This window comes from Heteronotia binoei, chromosome 6, assembly GCF_032191835.1.
Source record: "Heteronotia binoei isolate CCM8104 ecotype False Entrance Well chromosome 6, APGP_CSIRO_Hbin_v1, whole genome shotgun sequence".
NCBI classification, from domain to species: Eukaryota; Metazoa; Chordata; class Lepidosauria; order Squamata; family Gekkonidae; genus Heteronotia; species Heteronotia binoei.
This window is the reverse complement of record NC_083228.1, coordinates 114,179,261-114,207,070: the sequence shown is the minus strand read 5'-3', so window position 1 is coordinate 114,207,070 and position 27,810 is coordinate 114,179,261. Positions and strand designations below refer to the sequence as shown.

At 40.0% G+C, this 27,810-nt stretch overlaps 1 protein-coding gene across 7 annotated transcripts; it reads right to left on the bottom strand.

Annotated features, from left to right (window-relative positions):
- Positions 1–1,145: 1,145 nt before the first annotated feature.
- On the bottom strand, positions 1,146–27,579 carry MLF1 (myeloid leukemia factor 1). Of its 7 annotated transcripts, none has more exons than XM_060242410.1 (9): positions 27,371–27,555; positions 22,015–22,168; positions 15,145–15,189; positions 14,459–14,503; positions 10,447–10,533; positions 7,884–8,012; positions 6,035–6,194; positions 5,708–5,840; positions 1,146–3,373 (listed from the first exon to the last, which is right to left on the bottom strand). In XM_060242410.1, the coding sequence occupies exons 1-9, from the start codon at positions 27,415–27,417 to the stop codon at positions 3,262–3,264; spliced, it is 912 nt and encodes a 303-aa protein (XP_060098393.1). In that variant the 5' UTR covers positions 27,418–27,555; the 3' UTR covers positions 1,146–3,261. The 7 variants fall into 7 exon arrangements, with proteins under 7 accessions (XP_060098393.1, XP_060098392.1, XP_060098395.1 ...); XM_060242409.1 differs by having other exon boundaries at positions 10,447–10,537; positions 14,460–14,503; positions 27,371–27,541; XM_060242412.1 differs by lacking the exon at positions 15,145–15,189 and having other exon boundaries at positions 27,371–27,579.
- Between the last annotated feature and the right edge of the window lie 231 nt (positions 27,580–27,810).

Below are 27,810 nucleotides of genomic sequence, written 5' to 3'. Positions count from 1 at the left end.
AAATCTAGTTCATGCCAAGTGGAAACAGTCCACCAACCATCCCAAGACCAAAATTTCCTACAAGAAACAATGCTCGAAACTGAATCCAGAATAGGAAACCTCAATTGTAAGGATACCCACACCACAAAAATGTAAACGATAGTCTGGAATTGCAGGATAAGTGATTCAATTCTGTCATGCTTAGTATCTGCAGATGAATTGCAACTAAGTTCTGAATATTTGTGAAACCCAGAAATCCCATTTAGTACTTTGAGAAGGAATCCAATATCCTTCACTTGTTGACATTCAACAGTTTTAATTCTTGAGTATTGGTGCAGAGTTAGCTAGAAGTACCATCCTATGACCACTTTGCAGGGAGTAAGCCCTGGTGAACAGACCTGAGGAGGATTCTGAATTCTGTTTAGGATTATACTGTAAATGGCTCTGGGCTTGAGCCAAATAATTTATCCATCCTGAGACTCAGCCAAACCATTCTATGTTTGGCACTTCTAAATTGAGAATTTGAAGTGTGTACAGAATGGCCACAAGCACATGCAGCACGCATAAAGCGTTTTGAGTATCTTCATGTCTAGTGGGAAAAACCCTTTCAGAGCAGTAGTTTTTTTTGTCAGGAATTCCATCTCAGATGAAAATCTTGTGTTTGCCTCATAAAACAGGCAAGTGTTACATTGTTACAAAACCTTGATATTGTAAAAATACTGCAATAAAATTGGTTTTTCTACTTAATCAAATTGTCAATGAAATAACCTTGCTAATGTAAAGTGATCATTGGATGGTACTTCTAACACACACTACACTCATACTCAAGAATTAAAATTGTTGAATGTAAAGAATTGCGGGGGACAAAGGGACTGTTTTACATAGATCTAATATGAATATTTTGGAGTTGTTGTTTTAAGGACATTGTTCACAGTAAAGAGAGCTGCTTTATAGGTAGCTTGAAACAACTAATATACAGCTTGTTCTTGCCAAAACCTGAAAGACTGGGAACACTCATTGGTTCGTTTCTACTTGAAGAAACATTTATCTATGTCTGTTTCTTAAAATCTTACCATGTTGCTTAACTGTCAAGTGCATTAATGTCTTTATTTCTGGTATCAGCCACATTTTGCATGTTCAAGATAGCATGAAGAACAGGCACAACATTGTTGAACTGCTGTTTATTAACAGGACAGTGCTATTAATGAATTCTCCATTATATTGCAGAGTTTTTAAATATGCAACATTGTCAACAAATAATGAGTAGTGACATAACATCTTATTCAGTATCAAGACTATGCAAATGCAGAATTTCATTCCAAGGAATTTGGAAAGAATAAAAGAGGCTCTGAGAGAGACTTTATATGAAGGAGGCCAATTAATCTGTGAAGTTTCTTTATGTATTATATATTCTGTTTCAAAAGTCTAGGGCATAGATCTTCAAGACAGAGATTCCTACAGGAACTCAATAGTTAAAGTGACATAAGCATATTTCTAAAGTAACTAACCATTCTAATTGTTGCATTTCACACAGAGCAATGCAGTGAGTAGGACCTTTTGTTAAAAATTTACAAGAGTAATCACAAGAATAAGGAATATTTCACAGTGAATATGCATATTCAACAATTTTGTGTCTTCTCTATGAAAGGCCAAAAAGTGAACAGTGTTTGTGCAAAAAAGAAACAAATTCCAGAAGTTCTGTAAAAAAGGGGGGAAAATCTCACCCCTGTAACTTTCCAAAGCATTGCAAAACATACAATCCACAGATCTCAACTAGTAGAGGAAAAAAGAAAATGAGCATTAAATGGTCAAATAATAAAAGAGTAACTGGAAAACAAATTCAATACAAAGAGAGTGTGGAGAGGGTGCTAAAAGCAATCTTAAGATACTTTAAAAATACTATTGTAAGCAGGCCACCACCACCTTCAGCTGTTTTGTGCATTTTAGCTACACTCTATAAAGGCTGAAAGAAGTAAAATGGGATTCATTGGCCAATTTCCTCGTATTCCTATTCCGGAATCAAGCAGGCATTGAATCATGCCACTGCTTTAAAATAGCAGAAATATGTTTTCCAATCAATAATTCAACAAAAGTTAGTTACTTAATATTAACCCATATGAAAATAAAATAATTAGGTAGTGGAAGGAAGCCTGTTTTATTAAAATGAAAGGAAAAAATTCTATTCCAGTAAAATAGCTGGACATACCTCAAATCTGAGCAGGGCAAGCTGAGACTATTGCAATAAATATGGATCAAAGACAAAAAGGATCTGATACACAGCTACAGCCAGGAGATGAATTATGTCTTTTCTCGATTGCCTTAAATGCTGTAATCCAGATACCAGGTTTTTCTTTTTTTCTTTACCTATATGGAACTTTGTTTGCTAAAACTATTAGATATATTTAAGCAATGAATATGTTCATGTTTTATAGTTAATGACTTTTCTGTTCCAAATAAGTGAAAAGTCAAATATGTAATTACTACTCTATAAAACATGGAAGAGAATATTTTGAAGTAAGATGACACATTTCTAGGTGTTCACTAGCTTAGATTCCCTACACCAACTTATCCATCATTGTAAATGGATGGCTAGAAATGATGGGGCAGCATTTATCCCACAAGCTAGACATGCATTGCTTAATTTTAGCAAGAGGTATGGCAGATTTGAAGTAGAGAATCATCTTCCAAGAAAGAAGAGCAACCAATTTAGAAGATAAGTCATCATATTAAGAGATATAAAGTAAGAATAGAACGGTTATGTAATTAGTCAATGTATATTTCATGCAAGACTCATCAATAATGACAGGCTAACAAACCTACATGCTGTTATTCTGCAGTGAAGTACTGCTTTAAGCCTCAGATACTTTTTAAAGTGCTCTACATTTGGCAACTTATTGGCTCTTCACCACAATGACACCAGTTATACTTGTTACAAATGGCTTGTTTTAAACTGTATTCCTTTGAAGAGTTGCACAGGTAGCTGTAAAAATATTCCATTTTGTACTTGCTGCAGTGCTTGGTGTTAATGGAAAATAGGTGCTTTAATTGTCTACTTCTTACTAAAAAAAAACCCAACCCTCAAAGTGCTTTTCAGTATCAATGTTTTCCTTTTACTGCTTGAAACCAAACGTTACCAAGTAGCTGGGCGTGTTCAGGAACATTCAGCAATCACAGAGCAAAATTCACTACTGCTAAAAAACAGAGAGCTTGGTCTTATTCATTGATCCAGAATCACTGTATCCTCCCTAAAACAGCAAAATTAATATGGTAAAGCACAGCAATTTATTTTTTGCTGCTTCTGAGAGGAACATGCGATCCCTTAATATTCAGCTTCTCCACAGAAGATTTAGGATTCCTGGGTCCCTCGATGGCTGATCTTGGAACTGTCTTCTCCCTGAAACAACGTTAAAGTATGCTAAGGTTTTTGTTTTTAAAAAATGCACAAGATTATTTTCTTTTTCTTAACAGCTTGTTATTTCAAAGGGGAAGGAATCACTGTAACAACCTCCTAAGACAAACAAGGTTACTTGGTGAGAGATCCAGGTGGGCGGCCACGTCGGTCTGAAGCAACAGAACGAAGTTTGAGTCTAATGGCACATTTAAGACCCACAAAGTTTAATTCTGGGTGTAAACTTTCATGTGCGTGCACACTTCATCAGAGCATGCACATGAAAATTTATACACAGAATTAAACTTTTGTTAGTCTTAAACGTGCCACTGGACTTAAGGTTTTAAGAACATTGACATACTACCTTGCTGGATGAAGGGAATGCTACAGACATCGTTTATCTTGATTTCAGTAAGACTTTTGATAAGGTTCAACATACTACCCTTGTTGACAAGTTGGTGAAATGTGGTTTGGATCTTGTTACTGTTAGCTGGATCTGTAACTGGCTGACATATCGCTCCCAAAGAGTGCTTGTGAATGGTTCCTCATCCTCTTGGAGAGCAGTGATGAGTGGAGTGACTCAAGGACAAAAGTTTCCGACTAAACATTAGGAAGAACTTCCTGACAGAGCAGTTTCTAAGTGGAACAGGTATCCTCAGGAGGTGGTGGGCTCTCCTTCTTTGGAAATTTTTAAACAAAGGCTAGATGGCCATCTAACAGCAATGCTAATCCTGTGAATTAGGCAAATCATGAGAAGGAGGGCAGGAAGGGTTGCATCAGTGCTTAGTTCTTGTGGCACTTTCTTACAAATCCGAGGAAATACTGATTGCCTCTTTGGGGTCAGTCAGCAATTTTTCTCCAGTTTGGCAACAGATCCTGAAAGTTTTTGCCATCATCTGGGCATGGAGCAGGGGTCACTGGGGATGTATGTGTGTGGGGAAGGTATCTGTGAAATTCCTGCATTGTGCAGGGCACTGGACTAGATGACCCTGGAAGTACTTTCCAACTCTATGATTCTATATTGCTCAGGAATGAGTCTACAACTTTGCCTCAACAATAATTTTCAAGAGATGAGGAGGAAGAGACAAGGATGACACAAAAAGAGCCATACTGGATCAGAGCAATGGTCCATACAGTCCAGCATCCTGTCTCACACAGTGGTCAACCAGTTACCATGGAGGATTAACAACAGGGCATACAGGCCAATGCCCTTCCCTGATGTTGCCTCCTGGCACTGGGTTTTAGAGGTTTACTGCCTCTGAATGTCTTGTCTAGGAGACACTGATGGACCTGTCCATCATGAATCTGTCTAATCCCCCTTTAAAGCCATCTATGCCTGAGGTCATCAGTATATTCTCTGGCAGTGAATCTCTAACTTCTCCGGCCAAACCTGCACTCATCTTAATTCACCTCCTTGGCAAGCTGAAATATGTCCAGATAGGCCAAGCAGCAGTTCATCCACATCATCAGGTCTAAACACCTGAGATTCTACTAAGCTACTGTGATTAGTCTGTGCTCTCATACTGTTTCCTGCACAGATTAATAAATGGTGGTGGTGCTGGTGACATTAGGGCAATCAGTTTTCCATGAAGGCTTCCTGTCCTCCTTAGTAGCTACTCTTAGTTAGTTTCAGTATGAGATCTATAAGGATTTTTATGCTGCCTTTCCTCCAGGGAGCTCAAGACAGCATATAGTGTTTTTCCCCTATCTGTGTCCGCAAACAACCCTGTGAAGTGAGTTAGGCTGTGAGATGGTGGCTTCATGGTTGAGTAGTGACTTACAGGCCCTAATCTGACACTTCATTGGCTCACAAAAATCAGGATCAAGACTGAACTTCACAGGTCTCCAAATGCAGCCTCAACAAAGAGATTTTTTTATACCCAGCTCTTCACTACCTGAAGGAGTCTCAGAGTGGCTTACAATCACCTTCTTTTCCTCTTCCCACAACTGACTTTTCCTCCTCTGTGAGGAGCCCTGAGAGAACTGTGACTGACCCAAGGTCACCCAGCTGGCTTCATGTGGAAGAGTGGGGAATCAAACCTGGTTCTTTAGATTAGAGTCCACCATTCTTAACCACTACACCAAGCTAAATCTCAAAGTGTATGGAAAAGCAACCAGGTTTTAGCTACCACAACAGACTCAACCAGTTCCTTCAAGAAATGTAATGGCTCACCAATATCTTAAAGCAAGCTCAAGACCTAAGCTGCAATGTTAAGAATGCTTTCCTAGGAGTAAGTCCCAATGAATAAAGTGGACTTATTTCTGAGTAATCTTACTTCGGATTGCCCCTTCCCCTGGAAATGAAGCAAACAATATAGCAAGGATAACAACAATTCATACCTTCGTGCTCCATCTTCCCTGCTTACATGATGGATCCTTCTATGTCTTGGATTATCTATATTGCTTCTTGTTGCAGAGGGCTTGAACTGCATGATCTCCTTTTGCCATTCTTCATCAAATGTATGAGCTTCAGCTATGCAACAAGTGAAGTTTTTGTTAGAGGGCGTCTACGGGATACAATCAATGCAGAAAACATTTAAAAACGCTAAGATAATTTGGAATATACAACATTAACACATTTGAGCCTTTGTGAAACACCAACAATGTATGGAACCATTTTAAAGTAATATATATAAAACACAGGATGACAGCCAGAAGATTTCCTACCTTCATCTAAATTGATAAAGTCTTGATTTAATTCTTCCTCTCCAGTTTTGCTGTTCTTTGCCTTCTGAACAACATGAGCGCGATCTTGAATGTGGTGGCCAATAGACATTTTTTCCAGTCCACTTTCAGTATCTTTCAATGCTTTTCTGGTTTCTTTGATCTACATTTGAAAAAGCTCCACTGAGTTACAGTCTTACCAGTCAGCTTTTCTGCACTTCTATCGAATTTGTTATAGAAACAGCATGGACATTCCACATAAGCACTTTGACTGTATTTCTGGGAGCTGAAATTTGGGGGGGGGGGGGAGGGATTAAGATAAAGTAGGGTAAAAAAAACCCCCAGGAGATCTAAGCATGAAAAAACCAATGTATGCATTTGGAAATTCACTTACCATTTCTACTGCTGCAGTTCTCACTGCTGGAAGAGACAAGAAGCTATTCCATTTAAACAGTAGCATGTCTCCTTAGCAATGAAAACTTCTGCAGCCCCAAAACAAATCAAAGCCCCACAAATTAAGGTCTACTTTTCTGCACAGCCACCTTTCTTGTATGTGTGATTACTTTCTTGAATAGTGGCCACACCTGTCTTATATCTGAACAGAACAGAGGTAGGAACGGTTGCTAACATCTCAAGGTCTTTATATTGCTCTAGTAGAATGGTTTCAAAAATCACCAAGGCACAATCTAAATATAACCTATGAATGGAGCTTTCCGCTTCAGAGATAAGTGTGTGCTGGCATTTGCAACATGAAAGTGACACCAACCATTAGTATGTCACGCTAACCAACTTCAAAATCTTGGCTATGACTTATTGGCGTGCTCATAGATATATTATTAGAAGGTTTTTTTGATAACCAAGAGCTGCCCTGAGCTCTGAAGAAATCTGCTGCGGTTTATTTTCAACAGCCTTCTTCAGTACTGTGTATATATAATCTTCCATGAACTTAACTTCAGGGTTCAAATTCAAATTTCTTAACAAAATTAGATGCAACAGCTGTGAGGAAGCCAATAAAAGGGCACCTTAAGCATTATGTAAGAAATTAAAAGTACTTGGCCTGAACAGATGATTCAAGACATATATCTGAGCTACTGAACATTATTGGTATATAATAGTTTTGTATTCATATTTTACTAACTTGCTTGCTAGTATTTAACATTTAATCTGACTTATGAATGCACGAGGTAGCAAATGTAGGTAAACTATTATTTCCCATAAGCCAATACCAATATAACATTTGAAGAAGCTTACTTTCCTCCCTGTATGCTTATTCTCTTTTCCCTTCATTCAAAGTTTGTTTTGGGGAGGAAATGTCAAAACTAAAACAAAGACTAATTTAGTTTAGTTTAATTTATCTGATTTATGTCTCGCCCTCCCCACCGAAGCAGGCTCAGGGCGGCTCACAATACATAATAGAGTAGCAATAAAAATAGTTAAATTAAACATTAGATTAAAACAATTTAAAACAATTTGGTGCTATCCCCACACACATACACACACTTTTTTTTTTGCTGTCAAGTCACAACTGATTTAGAGAGACCTTGTAGGGTTTTCAAGGCAAGAATTGTTCAGAAATGGTTAGCCATTGCCTGCCTCTGCATGGAGATCCTGGTATTCCTTGAAGGTCTCCTAACCAGATACTAGTCAGGGACAACCTTGCTTAGCTTCTGAGGTCTGACAAGATCAGGCTAGTTTGGGCCATCCAGGTCGGGACTGTATATTGCTCTTTCCTTTTATTTTTAAACACAGGACTCTCATTTTTGTGAATTTTGTCCTAATATTTCTTATATTGTCTACAAGTCAATGTGCTATATACAGATTTTGTTTCTGAAGAAACGTGAATAAAACTTACCCCTCCCGGAGCTGTGCGTGTCTGAGCAGACGCCTGGAAAACTTTTGGTGGTTCATCACCCTTCTTGGAATATGTCATCACAGAGGAAGAAGTGTATGAGTGTGAATTTGGATCAAGTGACATTTTATCCTAAGATTAAACATAATGCATTAATTATTTAAAACACTCAACACTAAGACTGGAGCATGCAATTAAAGCCAATATTTAATATTATGCACAGTTCTTCTAGATAAAGACAGTAAATAATCTTACAAGATTATGGCTGGTTCCAGTTCCAGTCCATCAAAGTGTTCACAAAGGAACACTTATGTGAAGGTTCCTATCACTCTGAGGTAGGGAGGACGTATGAGCATGACAGGGAACATGGGCTGAGGGTACAACTCCTCCATTAAGAGGCTGAGCACTGGCATGGTGTAAAGGAGGGAAATTTGGATGGAAAATGGTGCCAAAGTCATAGTGATTCCTGCCAAGGGTCACTGGCCGCCAGAAAAACCAATTCTTCATGTACCCCGGAGGTGCACATATGCTGCAGCCGATACAACTGGGGCAGATAAGAAGCACTAAGGCATCCACGCCAAACCAGCCTCAAATATAGAAAACTTGAAATTTTATACAAAGCAAAGTAAACTTATAAAGTAATATAATGTAATGTGCAAACATGAACCACACCCGAATACAAAGTCCTTCTATTTGAAATTGATAGTTTGTTCTTTAAAATTGGAAATCCAGGATGTGGTATGGTGAGCTGTGTGAATGGAGTCCAACGCTCCAAATCTTCTTTTAATTACAGCCAATGTAAAAGTTGAAAGCAGCAAGGCACAAGATCGCAACAGGGCTGCACATAATGCTCTGTTTCACAAGAGGCTTCTACGAGCTTCATAAACATTTATACAATTCATACAGGAGACCAACGCTCCAACCATTCTGCAGACCAACAATGGCATATATTTGAGGCTGGTTTGGCATGGATGCCTTAGTGCTTCTTACCTGCTCCAATTTCCATGTTACTCACTTTGGTTGCCAATACAACTAGGGGCACAGCCAGCCTATATACAAGTCCACGCAAAGGTTGCTTCTTGGCTGATGAATTATTATTACAAGTTAAAGTACTGCAGCCAGTTACTAAAGACAAAACAAAAAAGTCAAACTCTCCATTCCCCTTAGCATAGGCACAAAGAGGGAAATGCCAAGAGAGGTTTGCACAACTCCAATAAGAGAAGAGACTGACCGACTAACAGACAGCTACCCACAGGCAGTGCATGCAAATCATGGCCAACTAAAGCAGTTCAGAAGGCAACAACTGGTCCCAGGTCTCAGAGAACATCTCTATGATGCCAATGGATTCCTATATCTCACACCACTAGTCAGACAGCAAGGAAGCTGGTTTGGACATGCTAGGATTTTTCTTCTGTGCAATGGCTGCGGTAGCCAGAAGTTCAAGGTATGGGGCACCAATTATGGATTCTAAATTGTACCTGTCCTCTTTCTTCTACCTTATGGAAAAGGTCTGGGGACAATGTAGATGACATCCTAGCAAATGCTAATGAAAAGAAGATGGCAGAGTTCAGAAAGACTAAGTCCTTATTGAAATAAGAGAACAGAGAACTGATTTTATTGTAAGACTGAACAAGCTTGTGAACAATCACATGAGTACAAAAGAGAAGCTTTATTATAGGTAATTACTTCTTCCTTGAAAACCACAAGTGACTGTAATTTAAATCCACAAATATTATGCACATGGCTGTATCAGTCAGAGGTTCTGAACATGATCAATAGTGGAAATTATAACCTAGGGGAGGAAAAGGCTGCAGGATGAAAGTGAGTTGGTAAAAATAATGCCAGCAGCAGTTACGCTCATTAAAACACCACAGCTCTTTAAAAAACTAACATAAAACCCCTTCCTTTCATAAATGTGCACATAAAATAAACATTAATAATATGGAAGCCAATAAGGCATAGTTTTTTATAGTGCTAGCAGCTAGACAAGGATCTGGGAGACCCAGGTTCAATTCTGATATAGAAGCTTGCTGGGTAACTTTGGGCCAGTCACATGGTCTCAGCCTCACCTACTTCATAGGGCTCTTGTGAGCATAAAAAGGAGGACAGGAGAAAGTAAGCCATGTTGGGTTCCCATTGGGGAGAAACCAAGGTCCCCTGTGCAAACACCAGTCGTTTCCGACTCTGGGGTGATGTTGCTTTCACAATGTTTTCATGGCAGACTTTTTTACGGGATGGTTTGCCATTGCCTTCCCCGGTCATCTACATATATATTGGGGAGAAAAGCCGGGTATAAATGGAAATATATAAATAAAAACCAATACAAATTTTTAATGCAATATGAACATAATATTTACACTAGGTTATATTTTGTTCAAAGAAGCACTGCTAAGAATGCTGTTGCACTGTCCAAATAGTTGTTTTTTTTTAGCAATTCCTTTATACAGCCTCTAATATGTTCTCCCCCCGCCACCATCACTCCACTGATTAACTCCAGTGTCATTTTACTGTTCTAACATTAAAGCAAGTCTGTCTTAGTTTAACATTAAAACAAACAGTGACTTACGAAATTTCTTTGCAGTTCCACCATACTGTTTCTCATATTGGACATCATTCTGTCCATTGCAGAAAAGGGATCCCTAAAATCCATGTTCTGCCAGAAAAGATGACAAAGGATAGTTAAAGAGAAGAAATACAGATTTTTCTTGAGGTTCTCATGCTCATCCTCTAACAGCAGGCAAACACACCAATATAGTGATGAAGTGGTACAGCAACAAAAAGATTTTATTAACAAGGTTGTTACTTTTGGCCATTTTTTTTTAACTCCTATCATGCTGAAAACTTGAATCTTCCGAGAGGACAATGTGACGTGCTGTCCAACTACATCTGAAGGGATAAGAAAGGGGTTTCTCCACTAATCTCAAGTGAACTTAATCAAAACATGTACCTTTACATATGGCTTTTTAGGATATATTGTCCAACCACTGTAGCTACAAGTTACTATCATATATGTAACAGAAGCAAAAGCCAGGCTGCTTTGTAATGTAAAAGCAATCAGTGAACATGCCCACTGCACTGAATGTTACAGGAAATTAAGAATTATACCTTAGCTTCTGCTATGTTGTGATTTTATGCATTATCTTTCAGCTAAAGGAACAAAATTCAGTCCTTCCATTTATACCACTGGTTTAGCTTAACAGTTAAATGCTATCAAAAGCTGCTTCCTTTAAATATGGATTAATTCAACAAATAGGTCTAGGTCAGCGATTCATAGGCTGATGAAAGCAGACATGATTCAGATTCCCTTGTGTGATTTATTATTTGTAATATAGGAATAACGTTTCACTTGATCTGGTATAGAATTGTGGTCTGATGAGGGAGTACAATAAGCAAGCTTGTATGACAGGCTGTTGATTTGGCTCCTATGTCTATTATGGCTTCTTAGTTACCATGGCTTCCGTTTACATAGACACCATTTGTCACATGCATTCCAACTGATGGATTACCAGCAAGACACACAGAGAATGTCTGCAGAAGTATGCAAGAGCTTTTATAGAAAGCACACAGGACTCACTTAAAGGATTAAGTCAGGTTACAACAACAACTATGTCTCAATTCAGACACCCCACCAAACCCTGATTTACAGTAATTCAGAACACTCAATATACTTTAGTGTGCATAATCCTGCTCTTTTCCTACCTGCTGAACACTCCTGGTTTGTCAATGCAGCAAATTCTAAAGACAGAGCAACAGCTGCAATGGATTATTGGTGCCCGGAATCAGGCCCACTATCATCACAAGCCATCCCTGGCCTTACCCAGAAACTGTGGGACAGGCATCTGGTACCCTGCCAGGATAATGGGAACAAGGATTGCCACAAAGGGCAGTGATACTGTACAGGACCTTAAAGCCCTGACACAGCCACCCCTGGTGGTTGGTGCTTAGTCTTGCCAAGGAAAGGGAAGGAAGGACTCCCCCAAATGTACTTACGAGACTTTGGGGGAGCCAAGTGGGCACATACAGCCTGTGACACTGGTCTCATGAGAAGTTTAGAAGCAAGGGCAAGGAGGAGACGGCTGGGCTCTCTTTCCAGGTTATACAACAGGTCCCAATGTTACAAACTCGCTCCCCCCTCCAGTCCTGAGGCTCTGAAGCCCTTAGAAGGGTAAGAAATTGCTGCAATGGGTGATGGAATTCCCAAAGGCAGGAATGCAAGCTCTCCTGAACCCCACACCTAGTCAACAAACCCTTTTAAAAACCATGGTTTGTTTGCTGGCTACTCAAGCACTATGGTCTGTTAATCACTCTAACATGGATTTGGTGCAATGTCTGAACTGTGCTAATGCACAGGCTATTCTACAGTGAATGTCAGAAAACACACAGGCCGAAATGCAAACTCCTCAGAAAGAAAGTTTAGATAACTTCCATATGAATTACAGACAAATCTTTAGAAAAGAGCAAGAGTCCAGCAGCACATTAAAAATGAACAGCATTTGCGGCAGGGTATGAGCTTTCTGGAGTTACTGTTCACTTCTTCAGATAGCAGTGAGCAGTGACTTACAAAAGCTCACACACTGCCACAAATGTTGTTAGTCTTTAAGGTGCTACTGGACTCTTGCTCTTTTCTGCTGTTACAGACAGACGATCACAGCTACCCATCTTGATCAGACAAAGCTTTAACATTAGCACCAGTAGTCCTAGACAATGACTGAAAGAAACAGAAATAAAGTGTACATGCCAAATGTATAGTCAGAAACAAAATGGCAAAGATTAGACTCAAGAGTCAGAAGGTATAAATTTAGGACTTATGCAAACTTCCAAGGCTACTTCCACACACCAGAGACATTCATAGTGGCAGCGGAATAGCAATTTTCCCACTGCTTTCCTTACCTTAGCCCCTCACCATTTCCCTCCTCCACAAATGGTTCTTTAAAATTTGAGAACTGCCAGACCGCTGCAGCATTACAATGATCTTCTGCCACAATTTAATACTTCCCAGCTTTCATGTTTTAAAAAGAAAGTCTCTAGCCCTTTTTTGTTGCAGGATGGGATAATGGTAATAGATAGCTATAATATGCTACAGTTGTAACGCTATAGCAATTCCCAATTTTTAAAAAAGCCCTCAGGTGGAGGGAATGGAGGCTGAGGCAAGAAAAACAGCACTGATGATGAACAGGACCTGCAAAAATGGACACCTTCCCATCCACACAGTGTCCAGAGGTGCTCTGAGTACAGGGTTTCCAAAAAGATCATATGCAACCAGATTTGGGAAATATTACAGAAAAACAGGGGGGAAACAGAAGCAAGATGACTAGAGGACGAAGTGCAGATGAACAGCAGATGCAACTGAAAACAGCACTGTGATAAGGAAGCTAAACTGGAGGGAAATGACCATGCGGAAACTGCGCAAACCCCAGATGAAAAGACACAGTGCAGTATCTAGATTACACGCAGCAGGCTGTGGAAGAAAAAAAGAGTTTATGTATATTCATCCTTTTGAAGGGGGAAAAAAGGCCTAATGTACAACCTAGTGCAGCAGAGGAGACCACAGATGCATTAAACCAGAAAGGAAAGGAGGTAAACCAGCACCTTTACTATATATAGTAGTTTTGATTTTTAAGAAGTTCACAAACTAGGACAGTGCTGCAGAAGAGGTTGCTTGTAATTTTTTAAAGCAAAATATTCCTGTGAGTTGAGGCAAGGAAGCAAATGAGAAGCTGTCTTGGTTTTCATTGACAATGTCAGAGGAACTATCCAACAAGGGCTCATAGCAATTATAATCATGCTCCGTGTAGAACTTGGAAAGAGCAATGAATTGTAGGAGGAAATAACTGGAGGGGAAAAGCCAAACCAGGAACAGAAGAGTGAGAGTCAATAAATTCACATTTCCCAAGTAACCAATATAGTAGCTTGAGAGCTGGGAAAGATAACACTTCAAGCATATACACACATTGAGCAATAACACCACTTTTATAATTAGAAAAGTTTCTCTCATGAGTAGCCCCTTCAGAAAAACCCAAAGGGCATACAAGAATTTCTTATATAAGCTGACAAAATCATAGCTGGATATTGTATTTTATCAAATAAAGGGCAAAGAAGAGGAACCCATGTCATTAGCATAACAGATCCCAAGTTTCGCCAGGCACCTTGAGTAACACACCACTTTGGAATATATAGAAGCAATTCCTTTTAGTCAAAGGAATTACTGTGGAAGAAACTTATGCAACAGAAGCTCCCATCTGGACCAGAAGATTCAACATATATGGTTGAGTGATAGGACAGAACAGAGGAATACAAGAAAGTAATCACACAGACCATGTGACCAGATTTTATAGCTGCAAGAAACAACATATGCAAGAAAAAGGACAGAGTTTGACATTAATTACAAGCTCTACACAAAGGTTAATTTTAGTAAGTCCTTCAAAAATAGATTTACAAGATGAAACATGAATATCTGAGGAATGCAACATACACATTTTACAAGGCATAATCCAAAAAGTTTAGCTTTAGTTAGAAAAAGAAGATGAGAAGCTCATATCATCAAAAACCAGAAATCTTTGTGTGTTTAGTATACTAACCATGCCACCAAAACAGCCAAAAGGCATAAAAGGGAAATCCATTGCCTGAAAAAGAAAATACGAGTTCACATAAAGTGCTGCATTAGAGCTATGGGGTACAGACTGAGGCATGCAAGTCCATCCAGATTGTAGTTTCCCATGAAATCCACTCTTTATGATCTATTTGCATAATGACGATGCATAGCCCATGCCTTACCTGCCATCAAACTCACTTCCAGTATTTCATGCAAGATATTCACTTTAGCCAGAGGTGCATGCTTTTGTTAAATTGGTATGTAGACATGTGTTGCACTGAAATGAAGCCTAGTTGTTCTCCTGTTTTTAAGTACAGCTGTGCATAATGGTGAAAAATATATAGTCTCTCTTTAGGACCAAGTCCATAATCCCAGGAAGAGGAAGCAGGAAGGCCTGAGAAGCATTTGAGTATTTGTTCTAGGAGGAAGTAACCAAAAAAATAAGGACAAGCCCTTGAAGAGAGAGACCACCACACCTTATCACCAAAAAGTTAGAATTGTGTTTCTTTAGCATACTGATCATGCTGCAAAAAGGCATAAGCAGAAAACTTGTTGCCTGAAAGAGAAGCATGAGCTCATGTAAAATTGTTGGGCAAATAATACAATGCACTTAGAAAAAGGGCATGCCCATATCACCAAAAATTAGAAGTTGTGTTTCCATAGTATACTGACCATGCCACCAAAACTGCCAAAGGGCAAAAGGGAATAGCTCATCACCTGAAAGAAAAATATCAGCTTATATAAATGGCTGCATTATTTCAGTATAAGGAGTCCTATTGGGTAGATGAAATCTGAAAACGTCTCTTCTTGTGTTTAAGCAAACCACAGCATAGTATAAATAATAGTGATAGCAGCAGCCATCTTTACTGTTTATGTATCTACTTTGCTCACATACAATGTGAACTTTCAAGTTAAAAAGGAAAAGAACTGAAGTCTTGTCTCACCTTCCCATAGACCATTATCTGAATGCTGCCCCAGGTAGCTCCAATACTTGGGCACAGAAAAAAGTAAAACAAGCGTCTGGTGGCACCTTAATATTATGTTAAAATTAGCTTTTGAGAGCCAAGCTCACTTCTTCAGATTTGTGAAGGGGAGATCATAACTGAAATATTACAAGGTGGTGGTAGGAAGCTAAGAGATAGAGACTTGGTGTGAATTCTATCACGAATCTTTCAAGAACACATTCTCTGTGTAAGGTGAAATGAAGGAATTGAGGTAGAAACAGTAGGTGTGTATCCTGTCATAAACCAACATTACTAGCAGCGACTTATAATGGATGATAATAGAGGTCAGAGGTTTAAATAGACAGGTAAAGAGATGGATAAACAGTATAAATAACATCTACTTAGGGAGAAGCAGTTTAAAGCAGGGATGGACATGGACCATGAACCTTATTTTGTCACAGACCAGGGGTCTGTTCGTGGCCCATTTGTCTGGTCTGTGCATTTGCAGTTTTGGCAGACTGCTCACAGATAGCGATTTTTTAAAAGCAGTCCATTTAGTTTATTAGAGCAGTTTGAGCTCCAGATCCCCGAGGACCTCATGAACCACTAAGTAGATAGATCCAGGTGGGCAGCCATGTTGGCCTGAAGTGACAGAACAAAGTAGGAGTCCAGTAGCACCTTGTCCAGAACCACAAAGTGGTTTGTAAACCAGAAAAGTCTGTAGAAGTTTGTGGTTCATGTGGTTTGCAAACTTTGTACTTCCATGGACCTCAATTTTCCAGTCCGTGCCCATCCCTAGTTTAAAGTCCCCTCCCCCCCAAAAAAATTAAATTTCCACATAAGAATTCCCAGTTATGATCTCTCCACATACCTGAAGAGGAGAGCTGTGACCCATGAAAGCTCCTACTGAAATAAATGATAATCTTTAAGGTGCCATATTTGCTGTATCTTCCTACAACAGAGTAAAATGGCTACTCATTTTTAAATCAACAAAGAAAAGTGCCTGGACTATGGAAAGCTAACTAGAGGGAGGAAGATTCAAGCTGACTGTATCACCCCACACATTTTGAGGATAAATTAGATTATCCCTACACTTATTTGTGGGCAAGGCAAAAGTATAAAGAAATGTGGCTGCAGGTGTCACATCTAGTTTGGCCCCCAACAACGGTAAAATTCAGTTAATTCAGTAAACAGTAACATAAATTTTAATGTACCAAAAATCACTGTCCTATATATTTAAGGTACCAAGTGTTTTGTACTTTGCATAACTCCTGTTTCTCCACACACTCAATTCTATTTATCTGCAGTCAAGATTAGCTAGGTCAGATGGGGAGATGTTGATTAAAACCAACAAATCTGTTCCTACTCAACATATAAATTTCTGTAACGAAGTTTCAAAAGGCTGAAATAAATTGCAGGTCACAAAAATTAAAATAAGCATTGCAGCTAGTCTGTACACAAGCACTCATTTTATGTAAAAAGCAAAAGATTAATGTAGAGTTTGCAATGAAATACATACATATTCTCTAAAATATTCATAGAACCTTGGCAATAAACCAAATCATCTCTCCCATGTCAGCAGTTTCAAAGGTCATTGCAAAGAAATTCCAAGTAAATCTATCACCATATACAGAATGCTTTGACTTATAAATCCACAGTGAAGAAATTATATGCTAGTACACATATATAAATAGATGGTGCTATAAACACCAGTGACTATCAGAATTTGGCCAACTGCTCTTGAATATCTATCTGAGGAAAAACTATTGGAGTATCTGAGTGTAAATCTGAATTGCCTGCATGCATGAAAGATATCGTTATACTAAGCTATCACATGGAAATGCATTTCACTGGAACTAGGATTTTATATGTATGCATTAAAACACAATACTTTTTATGGTGCAACTGCAACTTTAGCTGTTGTAAGGATATTCAGAACAACTCTGCCTACTTGTAACCCACTACTTGCGTCCATTTCCCCATCCCATTCCCCCATCTTCTATTTCTTTCTTTTCCCTTGCAGTTCCTCCTCTTCTTACACTAGTCCTTTGTCTCCTCATGCATTCCCTACTCATCCCTGGGGCAAAGAATCTCATTCAGCCCTCCCACCAGTGACTCTGCTGTAAAATTTTAAAGTCCAAGAGAAATTCAGCTACATGCTTGAAGAGTTATCTCTGAACATAACCAGAATGGAGTATTAATGCTCAGCAATGGACTGCTGGCACAAGCATGTAGTAGCTGGTTTGATACAATTGTGCACATTATTTCTATTAGTTTGGGGTAGTGGTTAAGTGTGTGGACTCTTATCTGGGAGAACCAGGTTTGATTCCCCACTTCTCTACTTCAGCTGCTGGAATGGCCTTGGGTCAGCCAAAGCTCTCAGAGTTGTCCTTGAAAGGGCAGCTTCTGTGAGAGCTCTCTCAGCCCCACCTACCTCACAAGGTGTCTTTCATGGAGGAGGAAGATAAAGGAGATTGTGAGCTGCTCTGAGACTCGAGATTCAGAGTGGAGGATGGGGTATAAATCCAATATCAGTATCATAATTTTGTAATTTGTCATAGAGTTTAAAGACCTTACTCATGACCTAGTCCAACAGGAGCTTTAACTGTTGCACATATTCTGAGGCAGGTGTTTGTTCCATGATGAGGTCCAATTTCACTTGGAAATATATTCATTTAAAAATAAAACAATAATGTCAACTGTCTTGCAGAAGGGGCTGTAATCCTATGAAGTAAACAGATTTCAACTGAGATTTGCCTTTGATGCACTTGTTACTACACTTGTGTACTCCCTTCCTAGCCAGAGCTTGATTCCAAATTTCCTGGCCTGATCCAGTTCAGTGAGGTGCCCGCCTTTGGAAAGCATGGCAAATTAGAGCTTGACACGCCTGGAAGTTCTGAATCAAGCTCGATATGCAAACAGAAGTGTGAGGGAGAGGGCACAATCATGGCAGCAAGCTGTGTTCAGGCCAATTTTATACAAATTGCAGTTTAATCTCAATTTTGGTAATGCCTGGAGGACAGTCACTATCTCTTTCCATTTTAGAAAAGGAGAAGAAAAATATGTTTAAGAGTACTGCTAAAGTAAAAGCATCAGATTAGTTCTAGGCTACTGCAGAAAACTATTTTCTGGCAAAATTAATGCACAAATAGCTGGATTGTATATTCAAGAACTAGACCTAGACAGCTCTACAGCACCCATATATGCAAAAAGCACAGCCCTGTCAACTAGTTTTACCCCTCAGCTGGATCCAAGACTTCTGTGAACAGTCAGTGTAAACAATCTTCACTGTCAAACATTCTCTTCTCTCCACTCAAAGACCATTTCTGAGTACTGGTGGACTCTCCAGAAAAAGCCTTATGGTGTGGGGTACTGTACCAAGAAAGGAACATTGACCAATGCTGATGTCCTTGCTGTCACATGGACAGATTTGATTAATTATCCCTTCTACTGTAATACATAATTGCTGCATGACATACTGTTCTGAAGGATTACCAGTCCTCGGCAATGTTTTCTCAGGATGTTGGAAGAAGATAATAAGAAAACACCTTTTGCAAACCCCAAATCCTAGCAAAATACATGCCCAAGGTAGACAGAACAACAACAAAAAAACAAACACTAATATGCAAAGACATATAAAACCACATTTGCAGTTTATTTCTGCTGGTTAGCAGGATCTCAGTTATTAGTTGATTTGACCAATCAGCAATAACATACTATGATGCAAGAACTGATGTAATATCTGCATCTTATCTTGTAAATATCTGCATGTAATATCTGCATCTTATCTTGTAAATAAGCAACTAAACAGAGTAATACATTGTCCTTCCAAATACACAATACTAAAATGATCTCTATGACGACTAAGAACTAAAAAGAATATCTACTGGAATGGCAAAGCATCATTACCCTCCTCCTTGGATACTAAATAAGACAGTTCTTGCAATGGTTTAGACATATAACAACAAAGAATGGGTTTGTTTTTTGAAAGCAGAGATGTTTTTAAAATATATTTTCAGCACTGCTACTGGACTACCAGAACTCTGCTCTTGTGGTACATGCTATTTTTGTAACCACTGAAATAATTCTGCATCAGTAGTTGAAAAGAGGTGACCTTTCTATTTTGCATATATGCATCCTTGAATGCAGAAACACACCAAAAGGAATGAGGAACTCTTACTTTATCTGCCAACTAGTGGTATGCATTCGAATATTTCCAAGCCAATTTTTTTTTAAAAAACCTGAAAAATAATGTATTGATATTTTGGGGGTATATTTTGGCATCCCAAAAGTATTCAGGATTTTTTGGGGAAACTGGTTTAAAGGGATTGCAGGAAAAAAAAACCCTGGGAAAACAGCTGAAAGGTAGGAAGACTGCTCCCAGCATCTCAGCTGTTTTCTCCACTGAAGAAGCAAGCAGGGGAAAACACCTGAGAAGCAGAAGCAAAGTGCTCCTGTCACTCAACTTTGTTTTGCAGCTTTGCTACTCCTGTTCCCCCCCCTCCCCGAGTTTTCCATCTTGGGTCTTTGCAGGTATTGGGATCTAGGATTTTTCAGAAACTCTCAAAATTGTTTTGGGTCCAACAGACCTGAATTGGGTGGGGGAGGGGATTGCATACTCCATTTTTCATCTAGCCCAATTTATCTACTCCTCTGCCCTGTGGCAGAGTGTTAAAGCTGCAGTACTGCAGTCCTAAAATCTGCTCATGACCTGAGTTCGATCCCTGGCGGTTGCTGGGTTTTCAGGTAGCTGGCTCGAGGTTGACTCAGCCTTCCATCCTTCTGAGGTCAGTAAAATGAGTACCCAGCTTGCCGGGGGGAAAGTGCAGATGACTAGGGAAGGCAATGGCAAACCACCCCATAAAAAGTGAAAACGTTGTGAAAGCAACGTCACCCCAGAGTCGGAAACGACTGGTGCTTGCGCAGGGGACCTTTCCTTTCCCTGTCTCATTACAGTGATGCAGCAAGGTCTTGGGAACAAAAGGTATTTTTTAAAAAAGGCATATAGGAACAAAAACTTTTGCAAGTATGACAATTTCTCCTAGCCCCATTGCTTGACAAGCTTTGAGTGCCATTCTAAGCAGAGTTACAGCCTGCTAAACCCAGTAACTTCAGTGGACATAGAAGGGTGCAATTCTGACTCGGATGGCAGTTTCCCTGCTCTATGGATATTTGCAAGGTAGTGAAGTAGAGTGCACTTGGGTGGACCTTCAGCAACAACAGTTTGTGTGTTTGTTTTAGATAATGGCTGTCTAAAACTATGTTTTGCATTTTGGTATCTCAAGTCCAGTTTAATAAAAAGCAATACATTATCTCTTCAATTAAAACAAGTACATTTAGTCAACATCATAATTTAAGGTACTAGAGAGTTGCAACATAGATTTGTATAATGTTCTACAGATAATTTCCCATCAAATTGTAACATGTTCTCAGGCTTGTAATAATAAGAGGCTGAAAAAAATAAAGTTTTTTTTGTAGTTGCTCAAATGTTCTAAAACAGAGGAGTCAAATATCCAGACTGTAGGCCTGATCCAACCTCCAGAGGGCTTCTATGCAGCCCACTATGATCAGCTGCCTTCTCCCTCTCTCCTCCTTCTGTCATTGCCATTTTGGTTCTTCTCTGTGGGACTGAGGTAGCTGAACAAGGCAACCTCTCCTCGCTCTTCCCCAAGGGAGGGGGAATCTCAGCCAATGGAGGAGTTTGGTTCTGTAGCTCTGCTATGTGATTGAGAGCGCCTGGCACAGCTAGAGCTTTGGAGCCAAGCTCCTCCACTGGCTGAGGCTCCTCCTCTTCCCCCTCCCTCGGGGAAGAAAGAGATGCTGCTTTGCTGGGCTGCCTCAATCCCATGAGAGAAATACAAAAAGAACTTTTAAGACCAACACAGTTTTATTCAAGGTAAGAGCTTTTTGCCTTGCTTCTCTCTCTCTCTTTCAAGATTGCTATAGCACAGACCCTGTCTCCAGATTTTAATGCAATAATTCAGTCAGTTATCAGTCAAATAAACAAAATATTGCAAGACTGCTAATGTTTTAAGTTTTAAAACAATCTTTAATTGTGTTTGTCTGTGCCCTTTATAAAGTTTACATCTCCTCTACCTAGCATTACATTTTATGACACACATGGCCCAGCCCTGCCAGATCTGGCCCTTATAACAAAGGAGTTCAACACTCCTGTTCCAGATGAACCAGGAACTTCTAAGAAAAGCAAAAAATGGATCTTAAACAACTGGATTTCTATTGAAAACAGCTTCTGGACTATGAGCACAAGTCAGGGAAAATATCTGGAAATTATCCTTGTGACCTGCAGGTAATAGTTTCTGCTGCTAGGTCTTTTAAAATACCAGTTCAGTTCTCAGTGTGCAGATTACTGGTTCTGGTTCTTTTCTATTCTTTAGCTTGTCCACCCTACAAGGCAAAACATTTTAGTTTTGGTTGACTAATTAAAACTGGAATTAAACATAATTATCCCAATTTACATGTGAAACTAGACTCAGTGAGAAGTGAACAGACTTGTCTAGACAGCAGGTTAGTAACAGAGCGCCAAAGGAAGAACCCAACATATACATTAGGTAATCTGCAAGACAATATAAAGACATACCTTGTGATTGTCCCTCAAAGCAACCCGAGAATCGGGACGTCCTCTTTGATCTAGAGTTCTTTCACCACCATCTTTAATAGGAAAATGCGAACTTGGACCAAAAGGTTCAGAAAAGATACGATGCATATGCTCACGATGTGCAGCAAAAGAATTCCTGGAGAAGAAAGGAAAGAGTGTAGGAGAGAATCATTCAAGGTTCACATCTGTGGGTTTAGAAAACAGGCAAGCTTTGAGGTGTGAAAATTAACACTAGCTACTGTAGTGGAATAAAAAGTGCACTGTTTCTCATATTTGGTCAGCTGAGGCACACTTTTCCTTCTTTTCTATAAATTAAAACTAGTGCACGTTTCACTCATGGCTAAAGAGATAGCACTTATACTCAAAAGCAAACCCAACGGAGTTCAGTGGGAGTTACTCTCTAGTAAATGTGCTAAGGAATGCCATCGAACTCACACAGAGATGTAGTTCATGACCTCCTCTGAGGTCAGGTAATTCTGGCACATCTCTACATTGGATGCGACGGGATCACTCAATTACTCCCAATGCAGATGCACAGCAGAATTACTTCCCCTCCTGGAAAGCCAGCTGGAAGGAACTCAAGCGTCCCCAGGAGCCTTCAATTATATTATTTCTCACAGCATGCTAGTCATTCTTTAAATCCACTCACACATATTCTGTTGCACATTTTGGAAGTGGCTGAAAAAATGCATGTTGTAGTTTTGTCTGGCAGATGAATATACATCATTATAACAAGGGGAAAATAGCTAAAACATTACATACCAGAAGTTTTTTTCCTTTACGTGCATTCCTTTTAAAACTGATCTACAGCTTTAATATTTTACATAAAAGCTTTATTAGAACAGCCTGCTTTGTACAAGGCACCAATTGTATCTGAAAAGTGTATGAAGAATTTGAGAGCAATATAACACAGGCTACTACTTCTTGGCAAATTTAATCCACAGGGCTGTCTTTTGCAAGAGGAAAACTGCTTCTGCACCTGTCTGAGCTATTCAGGGGGGGGGGGGGGGTGGAACTTGGCGGGACCAAGTAAATCTTTGGCTGAGATCAACTAGAGCTTCTCAAGAGCAGCTGCTTGGACAGACACATTTATAAAGCCAATTTTATCACAGACAGTATTTCTGGCTTGCCAGTTCAAGATCTATCCTTGTGAGGCAACGGAAGCTTTCCTATTAGTACACTATTTTAGAAGTTAATCCTGCCCCAAGGTAGCCCTATCCACTTGTACAGCCTGCAAAGTAAAGGGATACAGTTTAGAATGGACTCCAAACAGCTCAACAGGACAAATGTCACCCACTGAGACACCAGGAAAACTGCAGGATCCTTATAGCATTTTGCACACGACTATTTGGATGGCAGGATGTGATCAGTCTACAGCTGAACAATACCTCCAGGATTTCTGCCAGCTTCAGCAGTCACTGAGAGTGCTCTAATGAACATGTATACAGCATTGCCCTTGTTATCTCCAACTCATCAACTTTGATGATATGATCCTTATAAAACATAGGTTGACTTTTTTGTAAGAGATGTAGCCAGCACTAATCACTGGCTCTATTACAATGTGGAGGGGGGAGGGAGACTGGATGTTGAATACTTCTATTCTTTCACTTGGCAATGAGATCCATTATTGGGAACTCTGAAAAAGTACATATGAAGCCGTTAATGGCAGAGGTGTGATCTAATCAAAGCTTCGCAGATCAGTTTTAGCCATGCTGTATTAGCCCTGATTCCTCTTTCAACATTAGCAGTTGCAATGAATTACTAAGTCAACAATATAAATTACTTTCCTGAGCAAAATTCCTACTGAATAAAATAAATAATACTTTGTATTTATTATTCTATTCCTTATGTTGGCTGTTTCAGAAGCACTGTTAAATACCTTCTCAACAGACACAGTGCACAGGATATACATATAACATAAACAGTACTGCATCATAATAAAAAAATCCACATTTTCAGCAATAAAACAATGCATTATTAAATACTGTCGGACATGTTAAGGAACTTTTTGCTTCCATTACATTGTTTATACCTTCATATATAGCAAAATGGATTTTCTTCCCCAGTGCTCTCTTATGCCTGCAGTCCTGTTTGGATGCCCCACATGTCTCCAATACAACCTATTTTTCAGCTTGGACAATTAAAAGGGCAAAGCAAACATATATCAAGGGGATGTTTGCTATGCATTTTAAAAGCATAACTATGACTAAAATATGAAGAAGGCTAAAGAAACTAGAATGTACTGGTGTGACGTGATTGGAGAATAACTTCTTGAGGTGGAATGTGCAAAGGGTAAGTGATTTTGTTTCCATTTTAACTCCATCAAATCCATTCCCCGCCCCCGACAAATCTCTAAACTTCTGCACAAATACAAGCATGAGTGTAACAAACAAACAAACCTATGCATGCAAGTTTTGGATCAGTGCCACTGACATTAAATGAAGTAGGAGTTGACTATAAAGCCAACATAGAAATTGGAAGCCTTGCTAATTGCACTAAAAAAGCACAGCCACTGACATTAAATGAAGTAGGAGTTGACTATAAAGCCAACATAGAAATTGGAAGCCTTGCTAATTGCACTAAAAAAGCACAGTGTCAAAATCAGGAGTTGCTTCCACTTTAGCTTCAAAGGATTTGAACAACACATACACAAGAAATAAGATTGGGTGTGACCACATTGTGGGAATTAAAAAAAATGAACTACAGCATACAGCTGCTAAGAGCCAACCAGACCTGTACAGTCATCTGATTACAATGATGAGTAAGCACACAGACACAAGCTATATAAACCTTTGTAATAAGCTGCCCTTAGTTAAACAACTGTATCCAAGCACTGAAGGTGTCCCGGGTCATTCACAAAAAATACTATAGAAATGTTGCAGTCTGAAATAATGGGCCTTCATTATATGGCATTCTGTAGCAGGCTGTGCATACATTATCTGCCAACTAGTTGCTTCTGACTTAGGGGGACCCTATGAATTTGACCTCCAAAACCTTCTATCGTTAACAGCTTTGTTCAGGCCTTGCAAACTATGGCTTCCTTTATAGAGTCAATGCATCTCATGTTAGGTCGTTCTCTTTTACTGCTGTCTTCAATTTTTCCTTGTATTGTCATCATATCCAGTGATTTCATCTTTTCATAATGTGACCAAAGTATGATAGCCTCAGTTTAGCCAATTTTAGCTTCTATGCTTGATTTGATCTAGAACTCACTTGTTTTTTTGATGGTCCACATAAAACTCTTCTCCCAACACCACAATTCAAAGGAATCAACTTTCTTCTAAACATTTTTCCAACTGTCACACTCATACACAGTAATGGGGAATAGTATAGAATGAATTGATCTTGGTCACTAGTAACAAGAATCTTTTCTAGGTGCTTCACTGCTGCTGTCCCAGTCTCAATCTCCTTCCAATTTCTTGGTCGCAGTCTTCCTTTTGGTTGATGGTGGAGTCAAGGAATAGAAAAATCTTTAACAATTTGATTGAGTGTTTGATTCAATTTCTAGCTCACCCTCCCTGTAAACAGGCTCAGGGCAGGGTACAACATAGTCATAACAATAAAAATACATATAAGCAAGATTAAAACCATTCACATTAAAACCACAATCTAATATACAAAGATGGCAACCAACATATATTTCATGTGTTCAATCCAGTGAAGCATTTCAACTTTAACCTCCTATAGCAGGTTACACTTTACCCCCAGCAAGTAATGACTGGGCAAGGCAATGGTAAACCACCCCATAAAAAGTCTTCCACGAAAATGTTGTGATGTGACGTCATCCCATGGGTCGGTAATGACTCGGTGCTTGCACAGGGGACTACCTTTACCTTTAGTAGGTTACAATCCTCTAAAATAAAGGATCTTTTTGAAAGTGAGAGAGATCTGGTAGGCCGCTGGCTCTCTATAAAGCTTTGAATAATTGCACAAACTTCCTGAGTTCCTATCCTGAATGCTGCTAAGACTTAGCACAAGGACATCAGTGACTGAGACTAGTGTTCCCTCTAAACTGAGGTAGTGTGAGCTAGCTCACAGTTTTTTAGCCTCCAGCTCATACATTTTTGTCTTAGCTCAGGAAAAAATGGCCCTAGAGCAAGCTAATTTATGCGGTAGCTCACAAAGTAGAGTTCTTCCTCACAAGACTCCATAGCTTAGAGGAAGCATTGATTGAGACCTACTTTCAAGCCTACCTATGCAAAGGTTCACATGCCTACCTTCAGGCCTACCTAATTAGAAGATAATGTCACCAAGATCATTGGGGCTAATCCCAAGTAAGTGCAGAGAAAATCACAAGCTTAGAAGTTCATACAAATAAGAACAATCTTTTTTTTTTAAAAAAAAAGAAAAAAACCTGTGTGGGAAACAGTAAGATTTAAAACATCAGATACAACATTTGACAAGCAAAAGAAGCAGGAAACCAATCTTATATACAGATAAAGTTCTGAAACAATTTGGGCCTCATACACATTTCAAATCAGAATACAACTCCTCCTTTTTTGTTCTGCTTTGAAGAAGCATGCTAAAATATGCAAATGTTTTCAGGTTTTATTTACCAGTTTTTAATATGAACTAACCACTTAAGTGGCACCTTTTTTTAAAAAAAGCATCTGCCATTAAAAAAAATCTCTTTAAAGCATTTTTTTTTTAAAAAATTGCAGGTGTTTTCCCAGCAATAAGCCCGCAGCTTTATTTCTCACCAACCCCTAATTTGTCCAGGAGTGAGAAGGACATGACTCAGTCGGATTATATGGTGATTTCTCAAACACTGCCCGCATCAAGTCCTGTCGCTAATAACCGCATTTAAAAAAACAACTGCGCTTCTCTTCAAAGACTCTCTTTGTTGCAAAAGTTGTGAAAACGAACAATTTATGACCGCGAACACCAACCAGGGCAGCATCCTGGAAGCAAGCCCAAGCGGGACTAGAGGCCGCTCCCCCTCACCCACCCTTGGGAGAGCCTGGCCGAACGTGGGGACGGCACTAGCCCTTTCCCACGAGAGTTGGCGTCAGGCTCCCGGTCTCCAGGAGACTTTGAACAAAACACCAGCCACTCTGCAAGGGAGCGGGGCTAGCTGAGGGCCGTCCGCCGCCTTGGGCAGAAAGGCGAGGGAGATCATAGCAACACGGCCGGGTGCACGCCAGCAGCCAAAGCCTGTCCCCGTGTACCATCACTAAGCGGTGACAGCTGGGGGAAGCCGAACACGCTATTCCCAGCGCAAGTCTGCTTTGAACCCCCGAAGGGGCGGGGCGGAGCTTCCCACGGGCGAAGGAGAGCCGTTGCCCCAAACCCGCATTCCCACCGCCCCAACCCGCTGGCCTCAGAGGACCTCACTCACCGAAAGAAGGGGTCGTCTTCGAAGACCCTGGAAAGCCCCCCGGACATGGCTGTGCTCTTGAAATCGCTCCTCGTCTACTACCTCAGGCTGGGCTCCGCTCCAGATCTTTCCGTCGGCGGTTCCCCTCCCGCGGGCCCTTAGAAGCGAACCTCACCTTCTCCGCCCCGCCCCCTTTCCCGCCTCGGAATCTGCGACTCTGGTTTCTCATTGGCCCTGGCGGGGGCCCAATATGGCGACGAGCGACAATGGGGCGGCGTTGCTGCCATGGAAACGGAGGCCCAAGCAAGGCCGAATGCCACAACGCGGGAGGGGTGGGCTGGGCTGGGCAGGGGAATGTCGTCTTCCTGCCGAAAGATGGTCTCTGCCGGGACGTTGTGGAGAAGCTACCATGCAGGGTCAGGTATCCCTGCTGCGGGTGGAATGAGGAACCTCCATGGAGT